The following is a 27689-nucleotide window of genomic DNA, read 5'->3' on the forward strand; positions in this document are numbered from 1 at the left end:
AAAATGACAATAAGTCACAGTTAACATTACTGGACTCATACAGCCTTTTTTTTTTTTGTGTGTGTATGTAACTGTAAACACATTTTTACTTGTTTATCTTTAGAGTGTCTTGTACGTTTTTTTCCCCCCTATCCCTTGCTGCTGCAACAGTGTGCATTTCCCCGTTGTGGGATTAATAAAGGATTTTGAATCTAGAATCTTGTTGTTTATCATTTAGTAGGCTACCACAGCACGCCGGAGGATGGAGCCAACGTGCGCGTCTACAAAACACTGCTGCTGCTGCTGTTGCTGCTGCTGCTGCTGCTGCTGCTGCTGTTGCTGCTGAGCGTAAAAAGGGGCGTTTCGGAGCTTGGCAACGGCTCTCGTGGCGGTGCCAGGTGTGTTCAAACCTGTAGCCGACCAACGCTCGCAGATGTCGCTCAACTCAATCACCATGGGCTGGATGTCAGCCGCCTAAAAAACCGCCAACCGGTGATCGCTGCCGCACGTATATTTTCAGCCTGCCCACAGGTATGAGGGGTTTCTCGTTGACGCACTGCATTTCAGCGACAGACACTCAACAATCTACCGCCGAGTGAGCAAAATACTCTCTGTTTACAGTTTGTTCTGACTACTTGACGTCGGGATCGAGGCTCCTCCGGTGACGAAGCAAAGCGCGGACATGGTTCCAGAGTAGCTGTGGAAAGCATGAAACCAGAATTGTGTTCTTTTTTAACAATCTCGCCGCTATCAACTCTCCTGTTTTTACGCACAAGGAGCGCTTGGAATTATTGCCACCCAGGCAACTGTGTGCGCACACCGGAGCATTAACCCGCGGAATAACAAACCTCAGCGGCAGATTCACGGGCTCACAACCAGCCTCCTAAATGTCAAGAATATGAAATCCCCAGCAGCATGTCGGGAGAATAACTCAGGAGGGTTTATTAGGCCGCTTCACTTCGCGTTCATTTAACAACAGCAAGACGAAGCGACTGTAACCAGTTAGATCGTTAGTTGGTTAAAAAAAACAAAAAAAAAAACAAGGGAGTAACCATGTCCAGAACACTGAAGAAGAAGAAACACTGGTCCAGTAAAGTGGTGGAGTGCGCGGTATCATGGGGGAGCCTGGGGGACTTTGGCTCCATGGTGGAGGTCCTGGGTGGAGCAGAGCTGGGACAGTTCCCCCACCTGGGCCAGATGAAGCTGGACGTGCTGGTGTGCCACGTCGGGAAGCTGCCCTACTACGGCGACGTTTTGCTGGAGGTGAACGGGACGCCCGTGAGTGGACTTACAAACCGTGACACCCTGGCTGTCATACGCCACTTTCGGGAGCCGATTCGCTTGAAGACTGTGAAACCAGGTGCGTCCCCCCCCCCATCTGAGCTATGTTTGTAAGATGAGCGTTTTGTTATAATGTGGCATTCACCAAACACAACAACCCACATGATGATTATACCCAGCCTGTAATGTAAAAACAGTGGCACCCATTACAGCCAGTCTGATCATCTCAAGACAAACATCCTTAAAATAATATTCAAAAAGATGCATAGATTCATTTAATTTTTCACAGAGTCCCTCCTCATATAACTTGCAATAGGACTATATGTCTCCCTGTGATAGGCCTATATGAATGTACACATGTCAGCTAAAGTTGACTAAACCATTGCAAAATAGAATTGAAAAGGTCTACACACCATTACATCCCTGTACACTACATCCCAGACTTCTACTGTCCTTTAACACCTAATTGGTCAATTCTCTCACTACTTTCTCAGGGAGATCGAATCGTGATAATGGTAATAATGGCATGTAGCCCAGTTGGGGTTTTCTAGGCTAAGTGCACATGCATAGAAATCAGGCCTAATTACATCTTTCATTATTAAGGCTACTTTGCTGCCCATTGGCCACAGAAGCCAGAGTTAGCTGTGTTGTGCCCTGTCCTATCATTCCATATCCACCTCTCCAAGGATGCTGGCTGCAACATCCAAACACTGATAACGAGCTCTAATGTAAACGCTTGGTGATGCTGCTGCTGTTGTACTGTACTGGTTCTGGCTCAAGCTGAGGTCCTCAGGTGAAGGGTTTCACTGGCTCTTGAGATACAGTTGTGGGTATGTTGGTAAGGGAAATGGCCCTTACTTTACTCGTTTGCTGGAGCTGGAATGTTGAAACCACAATTGAGACTGTTCACAAGGTTACATCATCATCAGCAGCAGCAGCAGCTGAGTCCCAGGATCTCAGGCCAGGATCCCTGAAGATCAGCTGTATGTGTGCACATGCCTACTTATGGTGTGTGGCTGTGGTCATGCTTGTGTAATCCTTCCTAGGAGTTTTTTTTTTATTAACATTTTTTAAAATCTTTTATAAGCAAACAAGATGAAAGGAAAAATGTTTAGAGAGAGAGAGAGTCATGGCTCTACACTCCCCAGAGCTCCTAACACCACGCTCTCTGCCCCACTAACCAAGGATGATTAATAAAGAGCATGGAGAAATGAGAGAGAGAGAGAGAGAGAGAGAAAGAGAGACAAAGAAACAGAGGAAGAGAGAGAGAGAGAGAGAGAGAGAGAGAGGCGCATAACGAGAGATGGGGAGAAAATCGGCTCTGCCTTTAGCTCCAGGCTTTACTCCTACGCGAGGCTCTTTTTTTTTCTCCTTAAAGCTCACAGGGAAGTAATAAATGGCAAAATTCCCCATCACCTATTTCTTCACTGTCACTCTAACCTGTCTGGCCCATATTCAGTTTCAGTGTATCTAATGTTACGCCCAGTGTGGATCGGCTCTTCAATGTTCTGTTTGCAAAAAGGCCTCACAAATGCACCCCTGGCATCAGTATACAGATGGGGTTGTTACATTGTATGATTCCATATTGTGCATGTGTGTATGTCTGCGCTGTGTTGTGTACATTCCTGCCTGGTAGCCTCATGTTTAATTCACACCTCTTGCATAATTTGAGTTTGCCATTGGATTTTCTCCATGTTGATGGAGGATCAGCTGTCACCGGGAACCCTGGGAATCTGCGATGACATGGCGGCGGCCCGGCAGCGACGGAGGCTATCTGGGTCTATACCAGATGCCCCCACGTACTCATCCCAAGATCCTCTTGTGCTCTGTTTGCCTTGCCCTCTGGAGCTGGTGTGCTTCCCATGCTGCTCCTGCTGCTGACAGCTGGGGCGGAGCGAGGAGGGAAGAGATAGAAGTGTGTGTGCAGAGTTGCAAAAGCTGAAATGGGGATTTGAGGCGTGGATAGAGAGAGACAGGATGCAAGAGATGCAAGTCTCTATGGAGGCTATTATCTATCTCAGCCATTGATCGAAAAGAATGTAAGCTGAAAGAGTTGAACACAGCACTTCACTTACTTTTCTGCTGCTTCTGGCGCATCATATATTCTCTCGGGAGTGCCAAGAGGCTTCTCTCACATGCATACATCCTCACATCATACATACTGTTTGAAATGAAGAAGTTCACACCTGGGCCTACACCAAGACTTCACAATATACCGTGAGGTGAATGTGCTCATTTCTTGGCCATCTTTGATTAAGCTGGGAGACGCCTCTATTAAAAGCTCTGTAGCTCTGTGCTTGCTACAGGAATCTATTTCTGCCGCTACCCTCAGCTAAGGATCGGAAAGATGCCTGATGAAAAGGTTCATGAATGGCATCCCAGAATTCTTATTCCACTGTTATTTTCTGCCGTGCCGCCTATATAGTCTATGTTTGCATCTTCAATCACTGTGCCATCAAAACATACATATTACGACTTTTAGCCATTTATATGCTGCTGAATGCATGATGACTGACATCAAATAAATAATTTCAGAGTGCAGTACACAGTGGAACCTGTGAAGCAAGCTTTCTTTTGTCTTTTTGAAGATTGATCTTAGCTGGCCAAATGTATGAAACCCACAACAAGCCCTCTCTTTAAAATGAATGAAATCTAACGGCAGTCACCAGATTGCAGATATGTTTAATTCAGATGGTAATTAATTGAAATACTCAAACACCTTCGGGGTGTGGGAATAACAGCATGTATTTATTGGAAGGTGACATGTCATTTTATCTTCATTGATTTTAATGATTGATAATTGTTGGTTTGATAATGAGAAAACATTAAGTCTGCAGAATGGCATAATTCATTTGTTTCTTCAAGCTACTGAGTTTCAGAGGCAGGTTCTTAATTACCCTTTGAATTTTTAAGTCAAATTGCATAAGTGGGTTTGTATAAAGCAGCAGCGGATTCTGCAAATAGATTGAATATTTGTTGCCTACCCAGATTACATTTTTGAATTGCCTGCTTCTGCTAATACCTGCTGATCATGCCAATAAAGAAGAATACAGAGTGACATGAGCGCCTAAACCCCTGTATTAAACGGCAATAGTGTGTGAGGGTTAATCACGTTAATGCACCTCTCATATCAGGAAGTGCCTCTCAATGGAATCATCCTCTTGACAGGCGATGCTTTGTCACTGCGAAGAGATTTGTAGTCAGCTGCAGAAAAAAATGGGGAGTGAGAGTGGGAATACAGCAGCTCAGGGAGCCTGGTCAAATAAATAGAGACATCTGTTCTCGCCTTTAAAAGATGTTTCTGACAATCAGCTGAATGGAACAGGAGAGCTCCTTTTTGGAGCGGAACTCATAACAAATTAATTTTAAGGCTGAATGATTTTTTTTTCGTGAGTTTAAAGCGATTATGAGTGGTTTTTTTTGTTGTTTTTTTTAATGCAGATTCAATAAGGCGTCGGCTATGTTTTGTTTTGCTAAGATCTGTTTAAGCTTGGGCACTGATCCTGCTGCTCTGCTATCGGATTATTGCCAGTTTGATGCATATGTAGCTACTTTTGGGCCTCTTTGTGATTTTAATTGCACTTTTGCCTCGTATGCATGTTACTGTATGTTTTTCTACGACTGTCTTCATAATGCTTTCTTGGCCAGGCGTCCCCTTAGAAAAAAACAACCATTCTTAGGGGCCATCCACACGGAGACGCTTTTTGGTGCAAACGCACATTTTTAGCATCGTTGGGCCTCTCCCCCTGACAAATCCAGTAAACGCACTGCCTAAAAACACACTTTTTTGAAACTGGGTCCCAGGTTGAAAAAATTCGAAAACTGCTCTCTTTTGGCTTCGTCTGGATGGTGAAGCTGGATATTTATCGTATTGATGATGTCATTGCCACACCCCTCGACCTCTTACCCGCAGTCCCGCACTAGTGCACGGTCACACACGACTGCGGTGAAGCTAAACGAGCATATCCCATCTCATGGTCAAACCAACTCACTTCATCTAGCTAAATAGTTTGTCTCTGCTCCCTGACACTTCCCTCTGCTCTGCCGGTCCTGGATTCTACACAAGATATATTGCTAACGTTATGTAGCTAACGTTAAACATCGCTAAAGTAGCTGACCGCTACAGCAGCGACGTAACGTTAACGTTAGCTGCTATGGTTAGCTAGCTGTTTATAAAGTGGAAGCTAGCTAGCTAATCTATCTGCTTATCAACTCCTTGAACGGATTATAGTAACTTTTACCACGGCTTATTGTAGAAAAGCTACTGCAAGAAAAACGTGTAGATTATCAAAAAGACATGGGTCATTGATGTTTGTTTGACTGCCAATGTTAGCTAGTTAGCAGAGCTATCGTTAGCTCTGCCAGCTAGCGCGCTGCAATCATGTCCGATGGCAGACAGAATTGCAAAATAAAAAGCAATCCAACAGCACATTATACAATGTAAACAAAGAGACGTTTCCTTGCAGAGGCCTTTATAAAATGAGTAGTGGTGAAAGTTATTCTAGTCCATGGATGTATTAAGAGAACGTTAGTCTAGCTAGTCATGTTATGATGGGAAGTTAACTCTTCGTCTCCGTGTTTTGGTGAATTTCTGTAGCAGAAACAGCGCTGCCTATAGGCCTGGAATATGAAGTAGCGCGTTGAGTCATTTACACAGATCTACATGGATCCGTAAGGATGCAAAAATCCTTGAAACAAATCCAGGGAAGACGGGTAAAAAAAAAAAAAAGATCGTTTTGGTACGTGTGGACGTGGCCTTAATCTCATTGGTGCCAACTAGCAAATTAAAGGCTGAATGAAGAAATTGACACACAAAATGATTACTGTACACACAATAAACTGTGGATGGTAGTGAACTCTCATGTGCCTCATTAATAATTTACAATGTAACACAGAGTATAAAGATGAAACTTGGCTAACCTCTACTAGACACCTATATGAAATATAAGCAGAGTATTGCATCAGGCACTCCTCTGCTGCTGTATTTATTGAAACGCCACGGCTATTCTATATGGAAGAGCTTAAAAAGAACCATACTGGTGTTTCAGTCTATTAACTGCATTAACATTACATTAATATGTATACTCTATATTACAGCTGACCATTTTCTAAAGCACGCTGTAGTGTAGATTGCTCAATGTGTCAATGTTTTGTTTCCTACCTTCCAGGCCAGCACTGTTTTCATTTCATTTCACTACAATAATGAAAATCACCCAGCAGAAACCTTCATTTATGTAGATACCATGTGTGCTTTAATTGTTGTCATAGTTATCATTGTGTGGCAATAAATCATAGATTTTTCACTCACAACTGCACTGCTGCACAATGACGTAACGTAACACTGACGATAAAAGCAGGCATGATGTTCACTCTGATGGGTTAGTTAACTCAAGCAAGTTTTATGGTTCTGCAAGTTGAAGGACGACCTGGAAACGAAAACAAATAAGGTTGGAAACTACTACTTAAAAGCTTGTGACACTTAACACCTACCAGTGTTTGAGATGAGAAGCACAGCAGCAGACACTTGATCACAAGCCCTCCTGTTTTGTTAACACCACCAGGCCACTGGCATGTAATGTCACCACGCTCATCAGCCAGCGTGGGGGTCTGTTAGTGCTGCACAGGGACACTTGAGCAAGACTGTCAAAACTGGAAATGCAAGACGGTTGCCACGGCACCAGAGTATGACAATTAGTGTCGTTCCGTCGCTGAATATTCTCAGCCCTCTAACCTCGCCTCATTAATGTCTTACACACACACACACACACACACACTTGCTGTCTCTCTGCACGCTCCTTTCCCTTTTCACTTTGTATCAGAAAGATATAATGCTATGAGGGTGATTTCGATCATCTATTGAATATCCTTATTCTTTTGATGACTATGATGCATTTTGATAACATTTTTATCATGCAGAAAAGTGTGAGGCCCTGGCTTAACCAAATACAATTTGAAATCTTTGTCATAATAGGCCTTCAAATGCCTTAAAAACATAAAAGTACTTAATAAATTCTAATGGGTGGAAATGAGGATATGTCTATTTTCCCGTCCTTTTTCTTTTTTTCTTTGTACCCACTCCATGCTTTTTGTATCCGTTTGGCCTTTCGCTATATCATCCTACAAAGCATTTTGTTGATATACAGCTTGTTTGTCCTCTGTGACTCCCATCAAGCATCTCCCATGTGTGCCTGAGGCAGCTGTCAGACTTGTAGTGAAGTGCTGCTGCCTTACACACACACACACACACACACACACACACACACACACACACACACACACACATATACACACAGATCTCAAAGTACACTGTGCAAAATGTCCATCCTGACATGTAATCTAAATTAAAACGGAGACCTAAAATCATTAATTTCATTGTTGTGAAACAGTTTTTAACATATTATGATTAGCAAAGTTGAAGGAGTCAGTTTAATTGATTGAATTTCATGACATATGTTGATCTGCATCAGAAACAACCCTTACTCTTGTTTTTAGCAGAGTAAGATATTTAAACTCCATACCAGCATTAATTACTTGTTTTTTTGCAGTGCAATACTGCACCAGTTTCCCATAACGCTAAAGCAGAGCACAGCTGCCAACATCCCGTAGTTGAGAGCCCACTCTCTCATGCCCCACAGTGTGTTTGTGGGGTTAGGGGGGGGAGGCATAATATGACTACAAAACAAACGAGCGTGAAGTTGCTCCCAACCCTACTCCATGTCTTCAATAATTCATCTCTACTAGATACTCTACTGACGTGCATGTGTCTGTGTGTGCATGTGCGTGATAACTGGTGATATTAGAGTAAAGCGGTAGGCTACAGTGAAAAAGCATAGCATGACTCCCGCTCCCCAGCACACTCTTAATATTCCCACTTTAATCAAATTGGCGCTGCTCTTCTCGCACACTTCAACAGCACCTGCAACGATCGCAATGTAAAGCATGCTCGACGGTGAGACGGTTTGGAGTTGAAACCCTACATTTTGAAACTGATTTTAAGTGTTTCATGATGTTTGCCTTGTAGATGTGAAATGTATGTGCAGTTTTGCTTCATGGATGTCCGTTAGGCTTACATTCAGTTAAATAGAGATGGGTAGAACAGCTGGCAAACCATGATTTCTAGTTGATTTCGGCACATTTCAAAGAATCCTCTTACGAGGCTATGAATTGAATTTTCTGATAAGCATTAACTTCTTTTTGTCATACACCATGTCTTCTATAATCACTTCAGTATGTCACTGCTGAATTCTGCTAACAAACGAGAAAAAAGGGTGGTAAAACTGAGCATAAATGGGTTTATCTTCCATACATTGTTTATATTCGCGGAACTGAATCATTTGTCCTAAGGCCACCTATTCAAGAATGTTTTTTCTTTTTTAGTGTGTGTTTGTTTTTTTTTTTTTTTTGCATATAAAAAAAGAAATTAGCCAGGTTCTATAACAGTGTGAGAACTGGAAATTGCGTAGTGTCTGGTCAGGGTATATTACGGTGCTCTCATACCCAGGAAGCTGAGAGTGGTGGACACAGGTCATAGTGGTGTGTGTGTGTGTGTGTGTGTGTGTGTGTGTGTGTGTGTGTGTGTGTGTGTGTGTGTGTGTGTGTGTGAGAAATATGGAGGAGTCCTACCTGTACAAGCAAACAACATAATCTCCGACTCAAATCTAGGCTACATGGCCTATTATGGAAAGTTGAATCTTCATCATGGGAGGATTAATTCTCTAATTGCATAGTTGTTTACAGTAGCATTGGCCAAATAGCATTTGGATGTTTACCGTATTTTGAATTTTCTCTGGGCTATTTTTTATTAATTTTTTTATCAGTGGGAGGTTCTGGGGGATTTCAGTTACTCTGTGCCTTTAGTCGCTGTTCCAATTGAAGGCTGTGTTTCTGTCTTTAATGACAAATTCTAATCCTGTCCCAGTAAATGTGCATTTATTATGGTGTCATAAAATAATTTATTACATTTTTCGTTCTATATAGGGCTCTAGCAGTGGAGGCAAATTGGCAGTTGTTGCTGACTGAATAGAAGAGGAGTAATGGCTATAGAAATAGAAACTGGTTATTTTTGCTTTCACCTGCATCCTATTTGCCCTCATTACCCACTGTTCTTTCTGCCTGCTTTGTGGAGAGCTCTGCTTTTCTCTGCTCATATATGCCCATAAGAGATATCTGCCATAATTTCTACCTGTGATCAGTGTTGGGCAAGTTACTTTGAAAAAGTAATTAGTTACAGTTACTAATTACTTCTTCCAAAAAGTAACTAAATTAGTTATTCAGTTACAAATTATGAAAGTAACTAGTTACTTCAGAAAGTAACTATTGCGTTACTTTCAAGCAAATTTTTAAATGCTCAAATGTACACAAATCTAAACTATTTTAATGTTGCTATGGGACAAAGTGAGACTAGCTTCCAATCAAATGCCATGTATGTAGATATTATGTTTATATAGTGGCTCGATATAAATAACACAACACCTCAACAGGCCACAACTGAGCAAAATTAAATTATGCTTGTTAAGCACTATACCAAAAATAAATAACAAATATATACTCTTTGTAGTGCAAATAACGTAAGTGGCCTGATCTTTATACTTGTGCGCTGGTGTGTGCGTCGAGTACCGACTAGAGTCATATAGTAAGAGAAACAAAGTGTGTCCCCTGTTCTTTCTGACCATGGTGGAACATCTGTAGCAGGAAAAGTTAACCCTCTCCTTGATTTCATAACGCCATACCTGTCTCTCTCTCGACTCACTTGTGTTGTTTGTTGTGTGTCTGACTATGCGTGCTTTTGAACACCCGCCCAACTCTACCTCTGATTGGCTAACCATGACATTTTACTCAACCTCAGCCAATCGTCAGCATTTATGCGCTTGCATCGTGCACTGCCCAATAACCAAGGAACAACAGTAAAAAAAAGTATTTGCCTCTCGGCTCAGACTCAGATATCTAGTTGGTCTAATGAAAAAAACAGCTTCAAATATAGTAACGCGCCGCATTTTTTTGGAAGTAATGGTAACGGCGTTATTAAGATGGGAAGAGTAATCAATTAGATTACTCGTTACTGAAAAAAAGTAACGCCGTTAGTAACGCCATTATTCATAACACCGTTATTCCCATCACTGCCTGTGATAGAAATTTGTCATTCATCAATCTTTTCTAAATGTGTTGTATATCTACAATAGGGTCATGCATCCATATAGTATTTGTCCAAATACTAAGCATACAACCCCTGTAGCTAGTAGTATGATAAAAATGGATTTAGTCTTTATCACTTTATCCACTGGAATCCACAGAAACCCCTAAATATGTAATCGGCAAAATACAATCATAACAGGAGCTCAAAAATCCCCAAAAGATGTATGTGATATAGCTACAATCTGGAAATACGAGTGTTTATCCTTCTGTCTCATTTTAGAGTGCATCAGTCACATCGTGTATATGTGAAATTGGGGGGGGGGGGTTGCTTTGTGGGTCGTCTTTTGGTTGACGGCTGGTGAGGAGTCACTCCTCGGTCTGAGAGCCTTGTTTATTTTACCAGAGGCACAGCAGCCATATGGCGGCTGACTGACCCGGCACTGTCATGAAGGACGTTATCTTTATGCAACGATAATTGCTACATGCCACAGTCCCTTCCCGTCACAGCCCCCCCTCCCCCCACCCATCAGCTGCGATCACATTCGGCCAGCGTGTCACTCCCCACGTTCCTATTATCCAGATGTGCATTATCCTCCAACTGGTGTTGATCACTGCAAAGATAGGCGCTCAGGTCACCTCTAGACAGCTCACAGGTAATGGGCCTTGACATCTGAATTAGTCTGCTCTTTCAAAAGTTGATTAGCAAGCAGCTTAGGATTCTGGGGAGATGTTGATAGGCAGACATAAACAGACAAGGGCGCTAGGCTGGTGTTGGGGGGGGCGTTAAGGGGGGTGCCCCTCTGTGGTTCATGATGGGAGGCTTGCCAGTAATACAGCTCATCATGAAGTGGTCACGGTGTGGTTTTGCAGATGACAACGGTTGGGATGGAGGGGGTTGCTGGGGCCAGTGCGATTATGATTGTGCAGTGGTGATTTGGCCACTTGAAGTATATCATTTTCATTAGCTGATATTGCAGCGCGAACAGTGAACCAAGGTGCTGCCCTCATAAACATTATGAATAGTAGAGCTTTCAAATTTTACACCGAAACCTTTTTCCTGTCTCTGTTTCTTGCCTGTGTGGCTGGTCATTATGCTCATCCCTTCTGCAGCTCTTTTATTATTCCTCGGCTGTCTGATTCTCTGTGTGCTTGTGGCAGCAGGGGAATGGCTGGCTTTGTAGAATCTCAATTGCGGTGAGCTAGCGCCAAGCTTTCCATTCGCCGCTTGCTGCAGGCGTGTAACTGAATGCCAATGAGACATTAGGGTCGAGGCAGGATGGATCAGGCCAGGCTGTGGCAGGCGGGATCGCAGTGGCTATAGAGCCCTTTACCAGGTGAGGGGTGCATATGTCTGCTCTCATAGGCTGCACAGCAAGATGAGCTCTGTGTCTCTGGGTTATCTCAAGAGTTGTGCTTCTCTGTCAAGAGGGAGATAATCTAAGTGCATTCTGTTCGACTTTGACTTTACGCCGCTTCCCATGTAACATACTGCCCCAGAAAGTGAGGCTGTTGGATTCTGATTCAGTAATGACACAATGATAAATGACACTGAAGCAAGGGGCACTGTGTAGAGGCTCTGCTAGAGGTATTCTAGATGACCATCTCTTCTCTTCTCTGTAATTTGCCCTTTCCTATTTGGGTCAGGCTGGGTGATAGAATATGATGATATTTTCTTAATTTCCAGTGTATAACAGCATTTAATGATATTTGCCTTTTTCTGTTAAAAATACACTCATGTGATGTTTTATTTAAGCCTTCCTTGTAATAACACTGTTTGATACTGCAGCTTTTATTAAAATATAATCTCCTCATTTGGTCATCACCACAAATTATCTGTTATTGCCTGCATGTGTATACTTTTATGATGAAAGATGGTATTATAAACCTAATAACTATTTTATATTTCATGTCATATATTGTCTAGCCTTCTTGCTGCTTGGTTTCCTGTTGCGGTGCAGGAGATAGTATCCCATTGCCAGACCTATCTCCACAGCACTGTTGAGTAAGGTCTGGCTGCACCACACATACATTCTGGGATAGGTGAAAAAAAAACACTCTGGCTTGTTTGCATTTCTTTAAACCAATCACAATCAATCGTCTTGGGTGGCGCTAAGCTCCGGGCGCAACGACAGTGGCTCTGCAAAGTAGTCCCGGGAAGGAACTTGTTTTGGTGGAACATTTGCAACCTTCAAAAGAAAACGCCACATACAATATTAAATGAAGTTAACTGTTCATACAATACAGTAATGTGAGTTATTTGAATTAGCTGGATACATTGTTAAAGGTAATTTACTCTTACCAGTGTATCGCCGTGTGTATTTTGTCCACAGCAATCACAACAATCGGTCCCAAAATGTGCCAGTTAGATAGTAAATGCCATACATGCAGGGGATGACTGAAGTGCGTGCCTGCGTGCGTGCCTGCGTGTGTGCCTGCGTGCGTGCCTGCGTGTGTGTGTGAGACAACACAGGACCTAGTAGTGTACTAATAGGGAGCTGTAATGCTAACACTCTTACACAAAACACACACATACACACGCACATTAATATGTCTCTTTCACAGCATGCACATAATTCTCCACATGACGCAGATGTTGCTAACAGTGGGATGGAGTGATGGGTGAATGCAGGAGCCCCAGTCACCCAGTCATTGCCTAATCTGATTACAGACGGCTCCACACAGTCATCCTGACCGATGAAGGGAGGGCATCAGGGAACGGACAGATGGACGAGCCATGGTTGTTAACAGCTGTGGTTAACTCTGTTGTGTAATATACAGTTGTGGTGTTCAGGAAAAGGAAGGCACATGATGGCATTCCACTGCATCATATTGTAACAGTACTATCACCAGGGCTGTGTGGTGTTAACAGGTTTGAAGCCTTTGTGACATAGAATCTATCCTATCCATCTGTCTGGGTTGTATAACAATTATGGTATCAAGTCCTAAAGTTGACAGTAGTTGTAGTCTATCATCAAACCACATTTCCCATAACTCACCCATGTAGTAGGGTTTGGCAGTGGTCTGTATTTTCAGTGTGAGATTTGCAATAGCCGATGATCCATAACGTTAACTTTCCTCATAGTACAGAGAGTGAAGCAGTGGGTTTGTATGAGTGGCTCATGCTGATTAACATCACATCCATTATGTTTCTTTGCCCCTCTGGCCACCAAAATATGACTTCCCCGCAGTTTGTAAGAGTAGCAACCAGAGCTGAGTGGTCGCAGCTGGTGCTGGCTCACTGTCAGATTTGTAACAACTAGTCGATTACCCCAAAAGACTGATTCAGATTGTTAAAATTGTTAAATTTCCCCCTAATATAAGTCATAAAGGGACACACTGTACTAGCTGGAACATGAATGCCAAGCAGCCTTTACAATAAAGCAGACTATATTTAAGCTAACAATGTTCTGCCTACTCTGATCTGCTCACTTGCTAACTCTGCTGTAATACTGCAACACCTGCTACTGCTGCTGCTGCCCATGTAGCATTTCACGACGAGCAAACTCACCTGCCAGTAGTCCGATCATGTCTTCGGGATGGCTTTTTTGAGGAAAATAAAAAAAACTCAAACACTTAAATCTGGAAGCAGGAGTCTCCTGTCCTGGTGTTGGCAGTTCGGAACCACAGCAACTCGTCCCAAAGGGTTCATTCCCTTGAGGGTGCAGATGCCGGGAATTACTGCTTCACTTTATCAAATAAAAAAGATTTGCTTGTTGTGAGTTGATGTCTTCCATCATTGTTTGTGTGCTTGGCAACACCAGTTAGCTAACGTTACGAGGTTGGTAGCAGGTTGTTTTATTGCTATCTCACAGATCTTGTGGGCCATGTCATTGCTGTCTGCTAATTACTGATCTTATACTGATGCTAGCAATATTAATTATAAATTATTTTCTTGTAGTGGATTAGCTTATTTTTCTTTTGTTATGTGCCATTGTGACATGTGGCACATGCTGTTAAAGGTCCCATATTGTAAATATATCTTCTGATTATAAAGCAGGTTGAGGCGCTATATAAATACTATGAAAGTATCAGAAATGATGCCTTTAAATGAGCAGGACTTCTGTTCGGTTCTGATGTCAAACTGTACTATATATACATAGAAAGTGTCATTCCCCGGTCGCATAGCAGTGCAGAGAAGCCAAGAGTATAGATGTGAAAGACCCGGAAACACTGACCAATCAGAGCAGAATGGGCTTTTTCAAGGGGCGTGCATTTCAGACAGTGGGTGAATACATGTATATTCAGACAGACAGTATGAGAAAAATAATGTTTTTTGAACATTAAAGCATGAACATTAAAGCATGTTTCAGTAGAAACCCAAAAGTACAAGTATGAACCGGAAAATGAGCATAATATGTGACCTTTTAGTTTATGTAGTGATGAAATAGAAATACACTCTTATGTATGAGTAAGTATTGTATTGTATATTTGTTTTGTAGTGTTTGTTTTGTCAATGTATATGTCACCATTATATGTACCTTCAGTGTTGGGAAGGATACTTTCAAAACGTATTCCGTTACAGAATACAGAATACATGCCCAAAAATGTAATTTGTAAGATATTCCGTTACGTTACTTAATCTGAGTAACATATTCTGAATACTTGGATTACTTTCACAATGAATTGCATTTTTATAAGTGTAGGAATGCGGCCATCACATACAGCTTACTAAACAGGCCTATTCTGGTGTGTTCTTCTGTTCCAACTGGCTGAATGTGTACCTAAACAAGCAGATAGATTTTTGTATTTGTAGTCCCGAACTAACCTGACTCCGCCAGATGGATTTGCTCGGCATATCCATCTGGGAACTTTCCGTTGGAGAACTTTTGGGAAGGGGCGAAAATACTGGTTAGCTGATTGGATAAACCATCTGTCTATCACCATGTTGGTGATAGACAGGCCAAATCAACCAATCAGATCAACGATATATCAAACTCTTGCCGAAACCAGTCGGGAGAAGAGCAAAAACATTTTTTACTCCGAGAAAAGCCTCCAGTGCCGTTTTTTTGCTCTTCTTTCAATGAAGGAATACTTTCTAATTCGGATAAAACTTGCGCGATAGCTATGCTCATCTCATCCGTGGAAGCCGTCATGTTGTTTAGACTGAACAGTTGCTTCTCGTTGCGTCACACCCATAGACAGTATATAAGAACACACCTAAACCCGCCTCAAAACCAACGCTGATTGGTCAGTCGTTTGGCGAACGGCTCCAAATTTTCTCTGTCTCAAGATGCCAGACTGATCTGCGAGTGGAAAACTGGAGCTCACGAGATCAAGACAGTCTCACGAGGCTAGTCCCGAACGGCATACTACAAAAATCTAACCGCAGTGTAAGCTACCATGAGCTAATTTTAGCTAACGTTAGCTAACTAGCTAACTATGTCAAACGGGGCTAGTCTTTCAACGGCTCTGGGGATAGTAAATCAGCACGTAGGAGAATGTAAAGTCGCACGTCAACTATAAAATAGCAAGGTGACCAGTAAAACTACAGCAGACGACTACCCTTGGCTAATTAAAAAAAAAAAAATTACTTTAAGATGCTTCTTCAGGTTGGAGGTGGAGTAATTTGGACACTGAAAGGAAGTTGGTTGCTGGCACAGTTATATTTCATTCTCCCTCCTTTTTCTTTAATGTGAAATGCTGTTTGAATTTCCAAGATAGAAACGCATTCCTGCCCTGGCATCTCTACCTCTATCAGTGATCACGCAAATAGCTTGTTTTTTCGTTTTCATATTGGGGCTTCTGGGAAATGCATGGAGTTGTGAGAGTGAATAAACTCGTGAAACAGAAGTATCGTCATGTAATCCATTGATTTCAACAATGTAACTGTATTCTAAATACCAACTATTTAAATTGTAACTGTAACGGAATACAGTTACTCATAATTTGTATTCTGAATACGTAACGCCGGTACATGTATTCCGTTACTCCCCAACACTCTGTACCTTTTAATGTATAGTGAATGAGTGCTGTATGACTACTGGCTGTCTCTGTTAGTCCTATGTTACCTGCCTAGGGACTGCAGATGAAAAGTAGTTATTTTTACTAATTCTGGCATATTTACATGGTGTTTTTATACAACAGTGTTCATAAATATGCATGGTCCCTATCAAATAAACCAATAAAATAAAAATAAAAAAGTATTATGAGTGTAAAGTAGTGGAATTCGTTTAAAGACATATTTCGTGTTGTTTTGGGGGGTTCCTATTCTTGTAATGAAAACACCAGTTCTAATCCCTAAAAAGGTGAATTTATACAACCCTGCTGTGATGAAACTGATTTCCTTCTCTTTGATTGCGTTTTTTAGGGTTGAGGTCAATTCCCTGCAGTCTATCTAAAATGCAATGTTAAACTGTGATTCATTAATGCATTCATTCTTTATTAGTTCATTATGATGGTGAGCTTTCTTGATTAGAATTTTCTCTGATTGATTTGAAAGAAAAGAGTCCTTTGTGAAGTTGTTTAATAAGATAATTCTGCTCAGAACACTTATTTCTCATAAGATTTTGAAAGTGTAAAATGCATTCCAGCATAACGTACAAACTGTGGGTGGAGAGAGAGTTACAGATGTGGCAGAACTTCATTAAAAGCAAACCATTTCTAACACAAATCTTCATTAGATGTGACAGTCATGACCATGTTCTTTGGGGATCATGAATGCGTTCTTACTGTGTATAAGCTTTAAAGACAGTCAGCAACAATGAATCCTGGGACTCAAACTATCTTGAGCTCCACATTTCCATATGAAGGAAGCTTTCCCAAAGGCCTTCATAAATAATGATACAGCAGTGACTAAGTCCAGAGAAGCAGACCGGCCTCAGCATGCAAGGTACAATGATGAGTCAGGTTTTTAAAAATGTTTTTTTTTTAAAGCCCCAAGATTAACAGCAGCTGACATCTACAGGATCTGAGCTGATGCAAACAAATTCCCATAATCTATTAAAACAGGTTTGAAAAAAAAAAACAACAGTACGTATTTGTTCCTAGACTCAACATAAAAGCAAGTAACAAAAGTTTGTTTCTCATGTAAAACCCTTAAAATAAGCCTTTTAAAAAGTTTTCAAAGTGTAGATTAAAAGAGAGACATCGACATCAACCATCAGTCGTCAATTAAACGCCAGTTTGACACCTGACTGCTGCTGCTTCCCTTTTGTGTGCTTACATTATGGGAGAGATTTGAAGGTTTGTTTCTGTTTTGATTCATCTGCATTTCAAATAAACTTGAGGTTGCTGCAATTGCACTAAAATATCAAATGTCTGTTGCGTGTCTATGCATTCAGTGAGGGTGCAGACAATACATGTCAGTATTACTAAATTAAAACATGTCTGTGTGCTCATACTTAAGCAGGTGTTGCTGACAAGCTTTTATCCTATCTGAGCTGCCAAAGTGGCCAATACAATTCAACAATCGAACACTCTCCTCCGTCAGCTTTGCTTCCATTGTTTAAGCACTGGCTGTCCTCTGCTCTGTTGCACTTTAGTCTGTGTCTGCAATTTCATTCACATAGCCAGTAGCGCGTTCACAAATTGTGGTTTTACCTCTGAAATTTTGATACAGATCTGTCGACTCCGTCTGTGTTTCCTTTCTTTTGTCTGACCCTGTGTCGTCTGTACAAGTCGAGGCCTGTTGTGTTGCAGAAGAATTTAGTCGGGAGTTAAGTTGTTTCACATAACTACATATTCCTTTGGAGATCTGAACTCACTTTAAAGTCAATGAAGGACCTTTTTATAAATTGATATGCAGTATCGGGTGCCTGAAAGTAAAAAAAAATAATCAACTGCTGTTTTCTTGATCAATTAATCTGTGGATCATTTTATTGATTCGGTCTATATAATGTCAAAAAAAGTTTAAAAATCCCCTTAACAATTTCCTAAAATCCAAGTTGATATCTTCAAATTGCTTGTATTGTCCCACCAACAGTCCAAAACCTAAAGTTATTCAGTTTACTATCATTGAAGACTAGAAAATCTTCACTTTTGAGAAGCTGGAGTGCAAACATTTTTGCTTAAAAACAATGACTTTTGATATATAAATAAATTTGTAATTTTATTGAAGTCTGCAAATATTCAACACATTATTATAAAAGATCTATTAAAACACATGAAATCTTGACATTGGTATGCTTTTCTTGTAAAAGCTGAACTTTTTGAAACTGGAGTATACCAATTCAACAGATTTGTCAGTTTTCACCAGGGGTTGAGGCTGTGTTTTTGTGCTTCGGGCCAGATGATGCAGTGTGGCATCATGATCTCTCCTCTGATTCATTACAGACTCAGCCAGTTTGTGTTTTGACATGGCTGACTCTGACCCCGAGCCCCAGTCTGTCTGGATGGCTGTTTTTATACCTGGCTGAGCAGCCCTGCCATTGGCATTCACCCACACATGAACATAATCAAATCCAAAAAGACACTCTCGCATGTGCACACTTACACAATGCTGTTGGGTTGGATGAGGTGAAGGTGGAAGTCAGTAAAAGGCGGTCCAGCTGTCCATCAAGTTGAGGTTTATTTCCAGGTAATATGATGATAGGTGTTCCTACTTTGAAATTGGCATCAAAGTCTGACATAAGCAATATTCATTTTGTTATGGCGAATGTGATTGTGGCTGTCTACGGTTTGACATTTGAACAGTTAATAACACGGAAAAGGCTAACTCTGGGAAGACTAATGAAGGCCAGCAGAGACGGCGCTTCTAATTTAAAATGTGGAAAGAAAAAGATGATGAAAATTACATTTTTTTGCTGCCTTCAATAGTGTGGAATGGATGCTCATACCCATCATTTCCTTGTTTGGTGCTGTCATTTTAAATAATGCATAGAATCACTTATCAGGGTTACATTTTTGCACCTTATTAAATTAAGGGAAATCTTGCGTGATAGTGAATCACAAATTAGGGACTCTCCTCTCTATTGTATTTTACACATTTACATATGATATCCAATTAATAAAAAGGAATTAGTTAAACTCATTTTGTTTCCCTGCTCATTACCACACAGCAGCAGCAGCCTTGCTTGAGGAGTCCCGCTGTCGATTGTCTGACAGTGTTCTCGTAAATGTTCTTAAAATTACACCATTGTTTTGTCTGCATAGTTGCTGTGTTCCTGCAGACAAAATTAATTTAAAATCTCAAACTCACTTAACAAATGCAGTTTGTATGCAGAATGTGTCAGGAGATGCAAATGTCCACTACAAAGCTGAGGAAATCTGTTCTAATTTTCAAGCAGTTTTTCACTTTCACAAAACAAAACATTTTACTTGTGGAGAGATTTGTCAGGGAGGGAGAATTGCATTTTTATATTGATAAAAATCCAATTTGCGGTCCAGTATTGCATATAGATGTATTTTTCATATTTCTGAGTTAGATGCCCTGGGAAGACCTTTGCCATTTAATTTTTTTTGATTGTATTAACAGGAAAAGAATGCCAAATTAAAAGAAGATGCATTCTAGGAAAATAGTCAGTTTGGCAAGCTCTGTTACAAAATGTCCCAGACTTACAGCCATGTACCAAACCAATTTTGTTACTCAAACAAAATTTGATTTGTGTGAATAGACTGGATTTCTCTTGCGTTGAGAAGGGGGGGGACACACACCACAGATGAATATATCCACTTATCCATCCACCTGCCCATTCACCCATCTAGCCAGACATGGGTTTCCCTGACAGGGATGTTGCTCACTGTGACAGGCTTATTGACAGGCCAGAGAGGAGCTCAGGATTATGGGACTAGAGTACGACACAAGTGCTTGTCAGGCTGATGTGGAGAAGGCTTACACGCTGTCAACAGGCTGAACACACCTGTGTGGCATGGATGGAATCCATGTAGCTGCACCGCGACCTGCACAAGCTTCTTGATGAAAACCAGTCAAACCAGTTGCACCTTTGGACATGCACGGTTGCACGGTTTATTTATCTGTCTCACTCAGGACAAGGATAGATGTTTGCGAGTTGGTTTAATTGTGTTGTTGACCTTTAAAGGGAAAGAAAAAAGCTATTAAATGAATTCCTTTCATGGTCTAGCTGGTAAGCCACTGTGGGGGAAAAATCTCCTCTGTACATAAAGTATCTGTTGTATATTTATCTTCAATGTTTGACAGTGCTGCTTTAAATAGCAACAAAAGTGGCTCATTCTTCAATAAAGGAGGGCTTTTTTAATTCACAGGGTGAGTCATCTACTTCTAAATTTTGTAAAACCACTTAGTGGTTTTGTTTTGTTTATTCTTTTAATTTGTTCTACAATACATGACTTTATAGTTGACAAGGAGGTATCTGTTAACTTCTCCCCAACTGTCTTCCACTTGTAGCTACTCTCTAACTGATCCTTCTATTTTATATTTCTTGTTGCAATATTTGCTCACAGCTGATCTGAGGCAAACAGGAACCCAAGCTGTATTGCAATTCTACTACTTTTGCTGAAATTTTTTTTCTATCACGCAGTGCGATTTATCCATTCTTTGGAAAATATTAGAGATGTTCCGATACCGATACCAGTATCGGTATCGGCTCCGATACTGCCTAAAACGCTGGTATCGGTATCAGGAAGTACTGGAGTATATGCACCGATCCGATACCACGTAATAAAGCCCTAAAGAAAAAATACGTTAAAGTAGTTTATTTATGTTTTTTTTACGTTATAACTGACTGTCAAACTGGAGAATAAAAGAACGTTCTGTGGCATTCATGTTTCACAAAGAGTTTAACTTGAGCCAGACCGACAACAAAGATAGAAATCATATCACATCAATACAGGGATAGTATACAGTTCTTAAAACATAATAAAATATATGACACACTGGTATCGGATCGGTACTCGGTATCGGCCGATACGCAAGTTCAGGTATCGGAATCGTTATCGGGAAGCAATCAATGGTATCGGACCATCTCTAGAAAGTATCTTGACAAACAAACCTTATGAAGTCAGAAATTGTATGCATGTTGTTGACCAGAACATGGATGAGTGATCACATTACTTTCTTATCTCCCCTCCAGGACATGAGCTCCAACCTGACACTACATATGACTTGAAACATTGAGGACAAAGTTAGCTCTGGGTTATTTGTCAATTCTAATGTTCCTATATGCGAGGGCACTAGTACATCTGTACTTATGCGGCAGCTGACAGATACATCGGCTGATGTCCGTGTCTTTCTGTGTTTTCACAGGATTCATGTCTTAATTAATGTCACTAATTTGTGTTCTTGTTCTTGAGGAAACACCCTTTTTTGAAATGGGCAAGATGGAGACGCAGGTGTGTGTAAATTTTAGATTTGTTTGTGGGTCAATTAGTTGAATTCCACAACATGTCTAAACCACAGGTGTGGAGAGGAACAAGCTGCTTCTGGAAGGCCCCGCCTGTCTTTGTGCACATAATAGTTTGAATCATCCTGTTTTGTAAAGCCAGTGATTATGCATTGGTATTCAGAGCCACCCAGCCACACCAGTGATGTTCCGTCAGCTTCATATTTGAACTGCACCCAACAGAGTTAAATCCCTCCTGAATCATCTTCCGCCTAAACATAAACACGCTAAAAGCTTCCCAACAACATAGTATCCAAAAACATCATTTTGATATTTCTTTTTGGGGCGGGGGGCTGGCATTCAGCAGGATGTTAATATGTAAAGCTAATTCTACAGTCAAATTGTGGTATGGGATTTCACACTGTGAGGCTTTCATTGTATGTCTGAAAAGCAATTGTAGCTGTGATAGAGCTGGATTTCATTTTCCAGCAGCAGCCAATGCCCTCTTATCGCTCCTTTCACTTTGACGCTTATTATAATAGCTTTACACAGACATGGGAAGAATCCTAGCAGCCTATTACCTCTACCTGCATTCAGTTTACGTCACCTCTGCCTGAAATGATAACCCCACCCTACCCCACACTATTGCACTACTTTTGTTTTTATAAACCTGTTTTATCAGATGAAAGAGGCAGAAATAAGAAATACAAAATCTAAAAAGCAGGAAGGAGTGTACATACACACATGTATAATGTATTGTTAGAATAACATGTATTCTGATATCTTAGACCAAAAATAGAAACATTTTTTTTTGGAATATGAATGTCCAATATTTCCAATTTCAAAACCTTGGAGAGATTACAGTATGAGACAATGAACACCTGGGCACAAACAAGTTAGAGGATCTGCCGTGGCAAGAGCCACATTGCTTGCATTACTTGTATTTTGATATTTTCATGTTAAAGGTCCCATGACATGGTGCTCTTTGGATGCTTTTATATAGGCCTTAGTGGTCCCCTAATACTGTATCTGAAGTCTCTTTCCCGAAATTCAGCCTTAGTGCAGAATTACAGCCACTAGAGCCAGTCCCACAATAAGCTTTCCTTAGTATGTGCCATTTCTGAGTCTGTAGCTATTGAGGAGGAGAGAGGGGGGGCAAGGTGGAGGGTGGGGATGTGGCCTTGACAACCTGCCACTTTGCTCGTTTGAAAGCCATGATGTCTCTCTCTTTCTCATGGGTGGGCCAAATTCTCTGGGCGGGCAAAGCAGAGAAAGGGGAGGTAACCTAAATAAGTAATTTAAAAGAGAGGCTGTTGTTTAGGAGACTTCAAACCGCATCAGCCCCTGGGCCCATGTGCTAATCCAACATTTACCTAAATGGATATCTAGATTAGGGCTGCACAATATATAGTTTTATTTATCGTCATCGCAATGTCAAGTTGTCCAACATACACATCGCGAAATGCTGCAACATATCGCGATGGACACTTAGAGTGGGTTAGTTGTAAGTAAACAATAGAAAACTGCAGATTAAATTGTAACATTCCTTTTTTTAGTGCTGCTTTTCATGTTCAATTCATTGTTCAATAAAAGAATGTTAGAAATGATATCCTTTCATTTGCTTTAAATTCAACTAGCAATGTATTGTATTTCAGCATACTAAAAGCAGCAGAATGGAGTACACTTTAATATCTGTTTATTTATCGCAAGAAATATCGTTATCACGATATTCAACAACGATATCACATATTGCATATTTTCCTTATATCGTGCAGCCCTAATCTAGATATCATTTTTTATCAGAAGGTTCTCGTTATCACGATTTAATAGATTTAATGTAGCATGGGCATGGAATCTTCTGAAAGCTGTTGCCAGGTCAAAGACATTTTGGTAATGTGGCCTTGTCAACTGCGCTCACATCAGATCTCCTTATTTTAGAAACACTTTGTTTATGACACTTGACAGTTGCATCAGCAACACATTTAGAAACAAAGCAGAAGCACAGTCAAAGAAACGGGGTGAAAAGGTAAAGTCCAGGCTCAAGTTTCCATGGTAACCCCAGCATTGAAGCTTTCTCTGTGAAACCAGAAAGTTAACCTGTCTTACTGACATAAATAAGTATAAATAATAAGACTTCATGCAGGTTTTTACTTAGCGCTCTGTGTTTGCAGCGTCAGACTGAGATGGGTAGCTGTCGTTGAGACAGCTGACCCCCGGCTACCTCCTGCCTTCCTTATGCATCAGCTTGCATGCAGGAGCTCCTCCCCTTCATCCCGCCGTTTAAGACCGAGCATTTCTATTATTGGGCTCTCCTGCATTCATCTGTCAGTGGATGCTCCGTGATACGTGGTGGCAGGCCGCAGAGGCAATGAAGCATTTCCGCTCCAAGTGCCCTCTTTCCTCATTTCACCTCTTCTTTTCTTTTCTCTGCTATCATCCTTTTTTATTTGGCTCTGTTCTTCACTTTTGCCCATCTAGCCCTTCCACAGACAAGTGCATGAAGACACACATACTGGACACAAATGTATTGTACTCACATTGTACAGACACTTGCATTACCATGGGGAGCTGTTCTAAGGTATATGTCTGTGTCGAACCATTTGCCCTGGAGTCACTCAAGCATTGCCTGTAAAAAGGAAAACGGTATTTCTATTTTTACTCGTAGCTCTTAATGCATGCTTACATAGATGGAATCGAGAGCTGTACACGCATGTGTGTATGTATGAGTGTGTGTGTGTGTGTGTGTGTGTGTGTGTGTGTGTGTGTGTGTAGGTGGGTGAATGAACATGCCCACATGCTGACAGAAAGAGAGGGTAGAGATAAATAGTCCATTGTCTGCTGCAGCGCCGGACGGGAGTGCACTGCTCTTGTAGAAAGCAGAGGTGGATAACTGGATGTGCCTGCCCTACTGTTGATTTAGCGGAAGGCTATGAGCCACCTCTGGGTAGTTTCTGCTCCTCTCTGAGCCTGTATTTCTAGATCCAAGGCGTGTCATTTCCCAGAACATGTAGGCACCCATGTGTTGGATTTGTGTACTTAGTAGCAGTGGTGGATGAAGTATTCAGATCCTTTACTTAAGTATAAGTAGAAATACCACAGTGTAAACTACTTGGTGACTAATAAAAGTAACTAAGGTATATATATCTTTTTAAAATGTTATATTATTATGATGTAAACTTCATTGGAACCATTATTATTTATAATCTTTTTGGTCTATAAAATGTCAGACTTGACTGAAGAATACCCATCACTAAATCCCAGAGCGCAAGATGTCTTCAAATGTCTGACTGTCCAAAAGCCAAAGTTATTTAGTTTACTATCATCAAAGGCGAAGAAAACCTGGTAATATTCTCATTGAAGAGGCTAGAACCAATAACAGTGTTTGAACATGAATCGATTATCCGAATAGGCTTCTGTCAATCAACTAACTGAATAATCAACTAATCATTTCATCTTCTAATTACTACAGATACATTAAGGTGTAATTAGCATTTTAATGTGTTCTTACGGATATTTTAACTTGTGTAAAGCATCTTTAAGTATCTTGAAAATCACTCTTTAACATTATTATTTTTAATATTTTAGAGGCTATTCGTATGTTTTGTACGTTAAATCTTAATCTGCAAAGTAATTACAGGTTTCAAATTTACTGGAGTGAAAAGTAAAAATGTTCTTTCTGAAATGTTGTTTAGTACAAGTGGGGAGCTACGCCTATTTTCAAAATTCACAGTCCAGAAATATTAGTAAATATTAACAATTCTCTCCCAAATCTAATAACTAGAATGCTAAAACTAAAATGTTTGATAGACAATGAATTGGGAAAGATGTTATAGATGATACTGAGCAACAACAAAAAATGCAATAATTATAAATAAGTGTCCCTCTGTTGCTCTTGAGTTTGGGGATCCTACTAGTTTAACAAGGTTGAAGGAATCAGAGGCACTCTTGAGGGTAATGTTTAAAAAGCCTTTAATATCTTCTTGGCTATAAAGTCATTAAAACATGCCTACATGTTTTGCGTAGGCAGGTCTAATCATGTTGCAGATACATGATAACCACATATGTATCTACCATACTTAGTGATTACCTCCGATTATCGATTGAACTTTCCTAGGCCATGGAAATGACCAGCTGTTTCGAATGTTATCACTCCATTAAATGGGCGTTATCAGTGGTTAACAGCCTCAAAGATGTGGCTTACAAGGGGCCTGCTATACCCACTAATAGGTTCAGAAGGCCGTTATCAAATTGATATTAGATTCATATTCATATTAGATCAGAAGAGTCGGCGTTAGCGTGGTCTGGACCCCTTTGCGTCACTTTTTAATGCTCTGGGAGTTCCTATTGTGAATTCAAACAAAATACACATTACTCCATTAGGTTTAGTAAAAGATCATGGTTTGAGTTATAATACGTATGTTCGTGCATTAGTTAAAGGAGCTGTAGGTAGGATTGTGAAGATCCAGGACTTAGCCAAAAAATGTTAACAATCAACTTCTCAGTCCCTCCCCCCTTTCAGGTAAAGCCCAAAACGGTCTCCTAAGCCCCTCCCTCTACAAGGGAGAATGAATGTGTGTGCATGAGCAGTGATTGACACGCAGTTAGACACCCTCCCCTGGCCCTGATTGGTGCATCTGAACAGGAAGCGGTGGATTTTTGCAAATCGCACTACAGAATGGTGCCAGAGGACCTGGATTTTTTTTTTTTTAAAGTTACCTGCTTCATGTAGTTCTACTCGAACATAGGATCAGTTTCAGCAAATATGACAGAAAGTTAGTTTTATAAGTCTTGCCTACTGCACCATTAAGAATGTCATGTAATAACAACATAACGTTGATATTTGGTGGTTTCACACAGGACTCCCGGGTGAAAGTCCTGTGTTTGTTTGACCCATTTTCCACTCCAACCTTCCGCCTCATGCTGAGTTTTGCTCTTTATACTCCTATAATATAAAAATTATAATATACACTTCATCGTACAGCGCTGCGGTCAAGCAGTTGCTTTGAGCGTCTAATATTGACGTGGATGGGTGAGCTAGTTTACCAACGTATGATAACGGCTTACTGAGCCAACTAGGAGGTAGAGTAGGCCGAGCCATACCGTCTCATGTCAGTGGTAGTGATAACTGATAACGCCCATTCAATTGGCTGATAACATTTGAAGCAGGTGAAAAAATATATTGGAATTCTTAATTTAGGTGGTGTTCCCCTTTAAGTAAAATGAAGTAAAGTACCTTGAAGTTGTACTTAAGTACAGTACTTGAGTAAATGCATTTAGATACTTTCTACTAGTCTTTACCAGGACCAAATGCCCTCACAGTAGTCAAGAAAGTACATTTCAGGTCAGAAATAGAATCAGATTATGATCAAGGCTGAGTGAATATAGTCAATGAATATAGTCCGTTATGTAATGCTGTGCGCATGTATGCATGTAATGCTGCGCTTCTCTGAGTTTATACAGCTCATTTTAGTTTTAGACTACTTTGTTGCTGCATTGAAGGTTTCGCATTATGATGCAAACAAATGTACTCCAGGAAATGTAGAAAATTCTTAAGTGCATTTTCACTGTGCCATAGCAGAAAATGATCCATACAAAATGATGAAGGATTGGAGTTTGACAGCATGTTATCAAATCTGTATCCAGTATCAAATCAGATCATCTAAATCATTTTTAAAATCTTTTATCAGTTCTTTTCAGATTAAGCTGTTAAAAGTTTAAAATGGCAAGTTATAAATCATTTTAAAAACTCAGATTGGCATTCAGAGAACTTGAAAAAGAAGAGAGAGGAGATAAAAGATTTGATAAGAGATTTGTTAGATTGTTTAGAGCTTAATGAATCCGGGAATATTACCAACTTGGAACTGGATCCAAAATTGAACTATTTGAAGGTAACCCTGGAGATATGATGTCCAACACTAACAGTGAGATGCTGATATTTCTTTGCAAAGTTTCCCAACTTGGAGGCAGATAGAAGTCTTATAAAAGAAGATTATATGCTATTATATGATATTGTTTTTTATTTTAATATGTTACCTGTCTTTATTTATACAGATGAGTTGA

General features: G+C 40.5%; 1 protein-coding gene across 4 annotated transcripts in view; it reads left to right on the forward strand.

Moving 5' to 3' along the window:
- The first annotated feature begins 366 nt into the window (after window positions 1-366).
- Window positions 367-27689, forward strand: part of magi3b (membrane associated guanylate kinase, WW and PDZ domain containing 3b) — a 144422-nt gene continuing 117099 nt past the window's right edge. For all 4 annotated transcript variants that reach the window (XM_078249098.1, XM_078249099.1, XM_078249100.1 and 1 more), the window contains exon 1: window positions 367-1339. In XM_078249098.1, the coding sequence (XP_078105224.1) occupies window positions 1033-1339 (307 nt within the window). In that variant the 5' untranslated portion in view covers window positions 367-1032. The remainder of the gene's footprint in view (window positions 1340-27689) is intronic.

This window comes from Sander vitreus, chromosome 4 (assembly GCF_031162955.1).
Source record: "Sander vitreus isolate 19-12246 chromosome 4, sanVit1, whole genome shotgun sequence".
Classification (NCBI taxonomy): domain Eukaryota; kingdom Metazoa; phylum Chordata; class Actinopteri; order Perciformes; family Percidae; genus Sander; species Sander vitreus.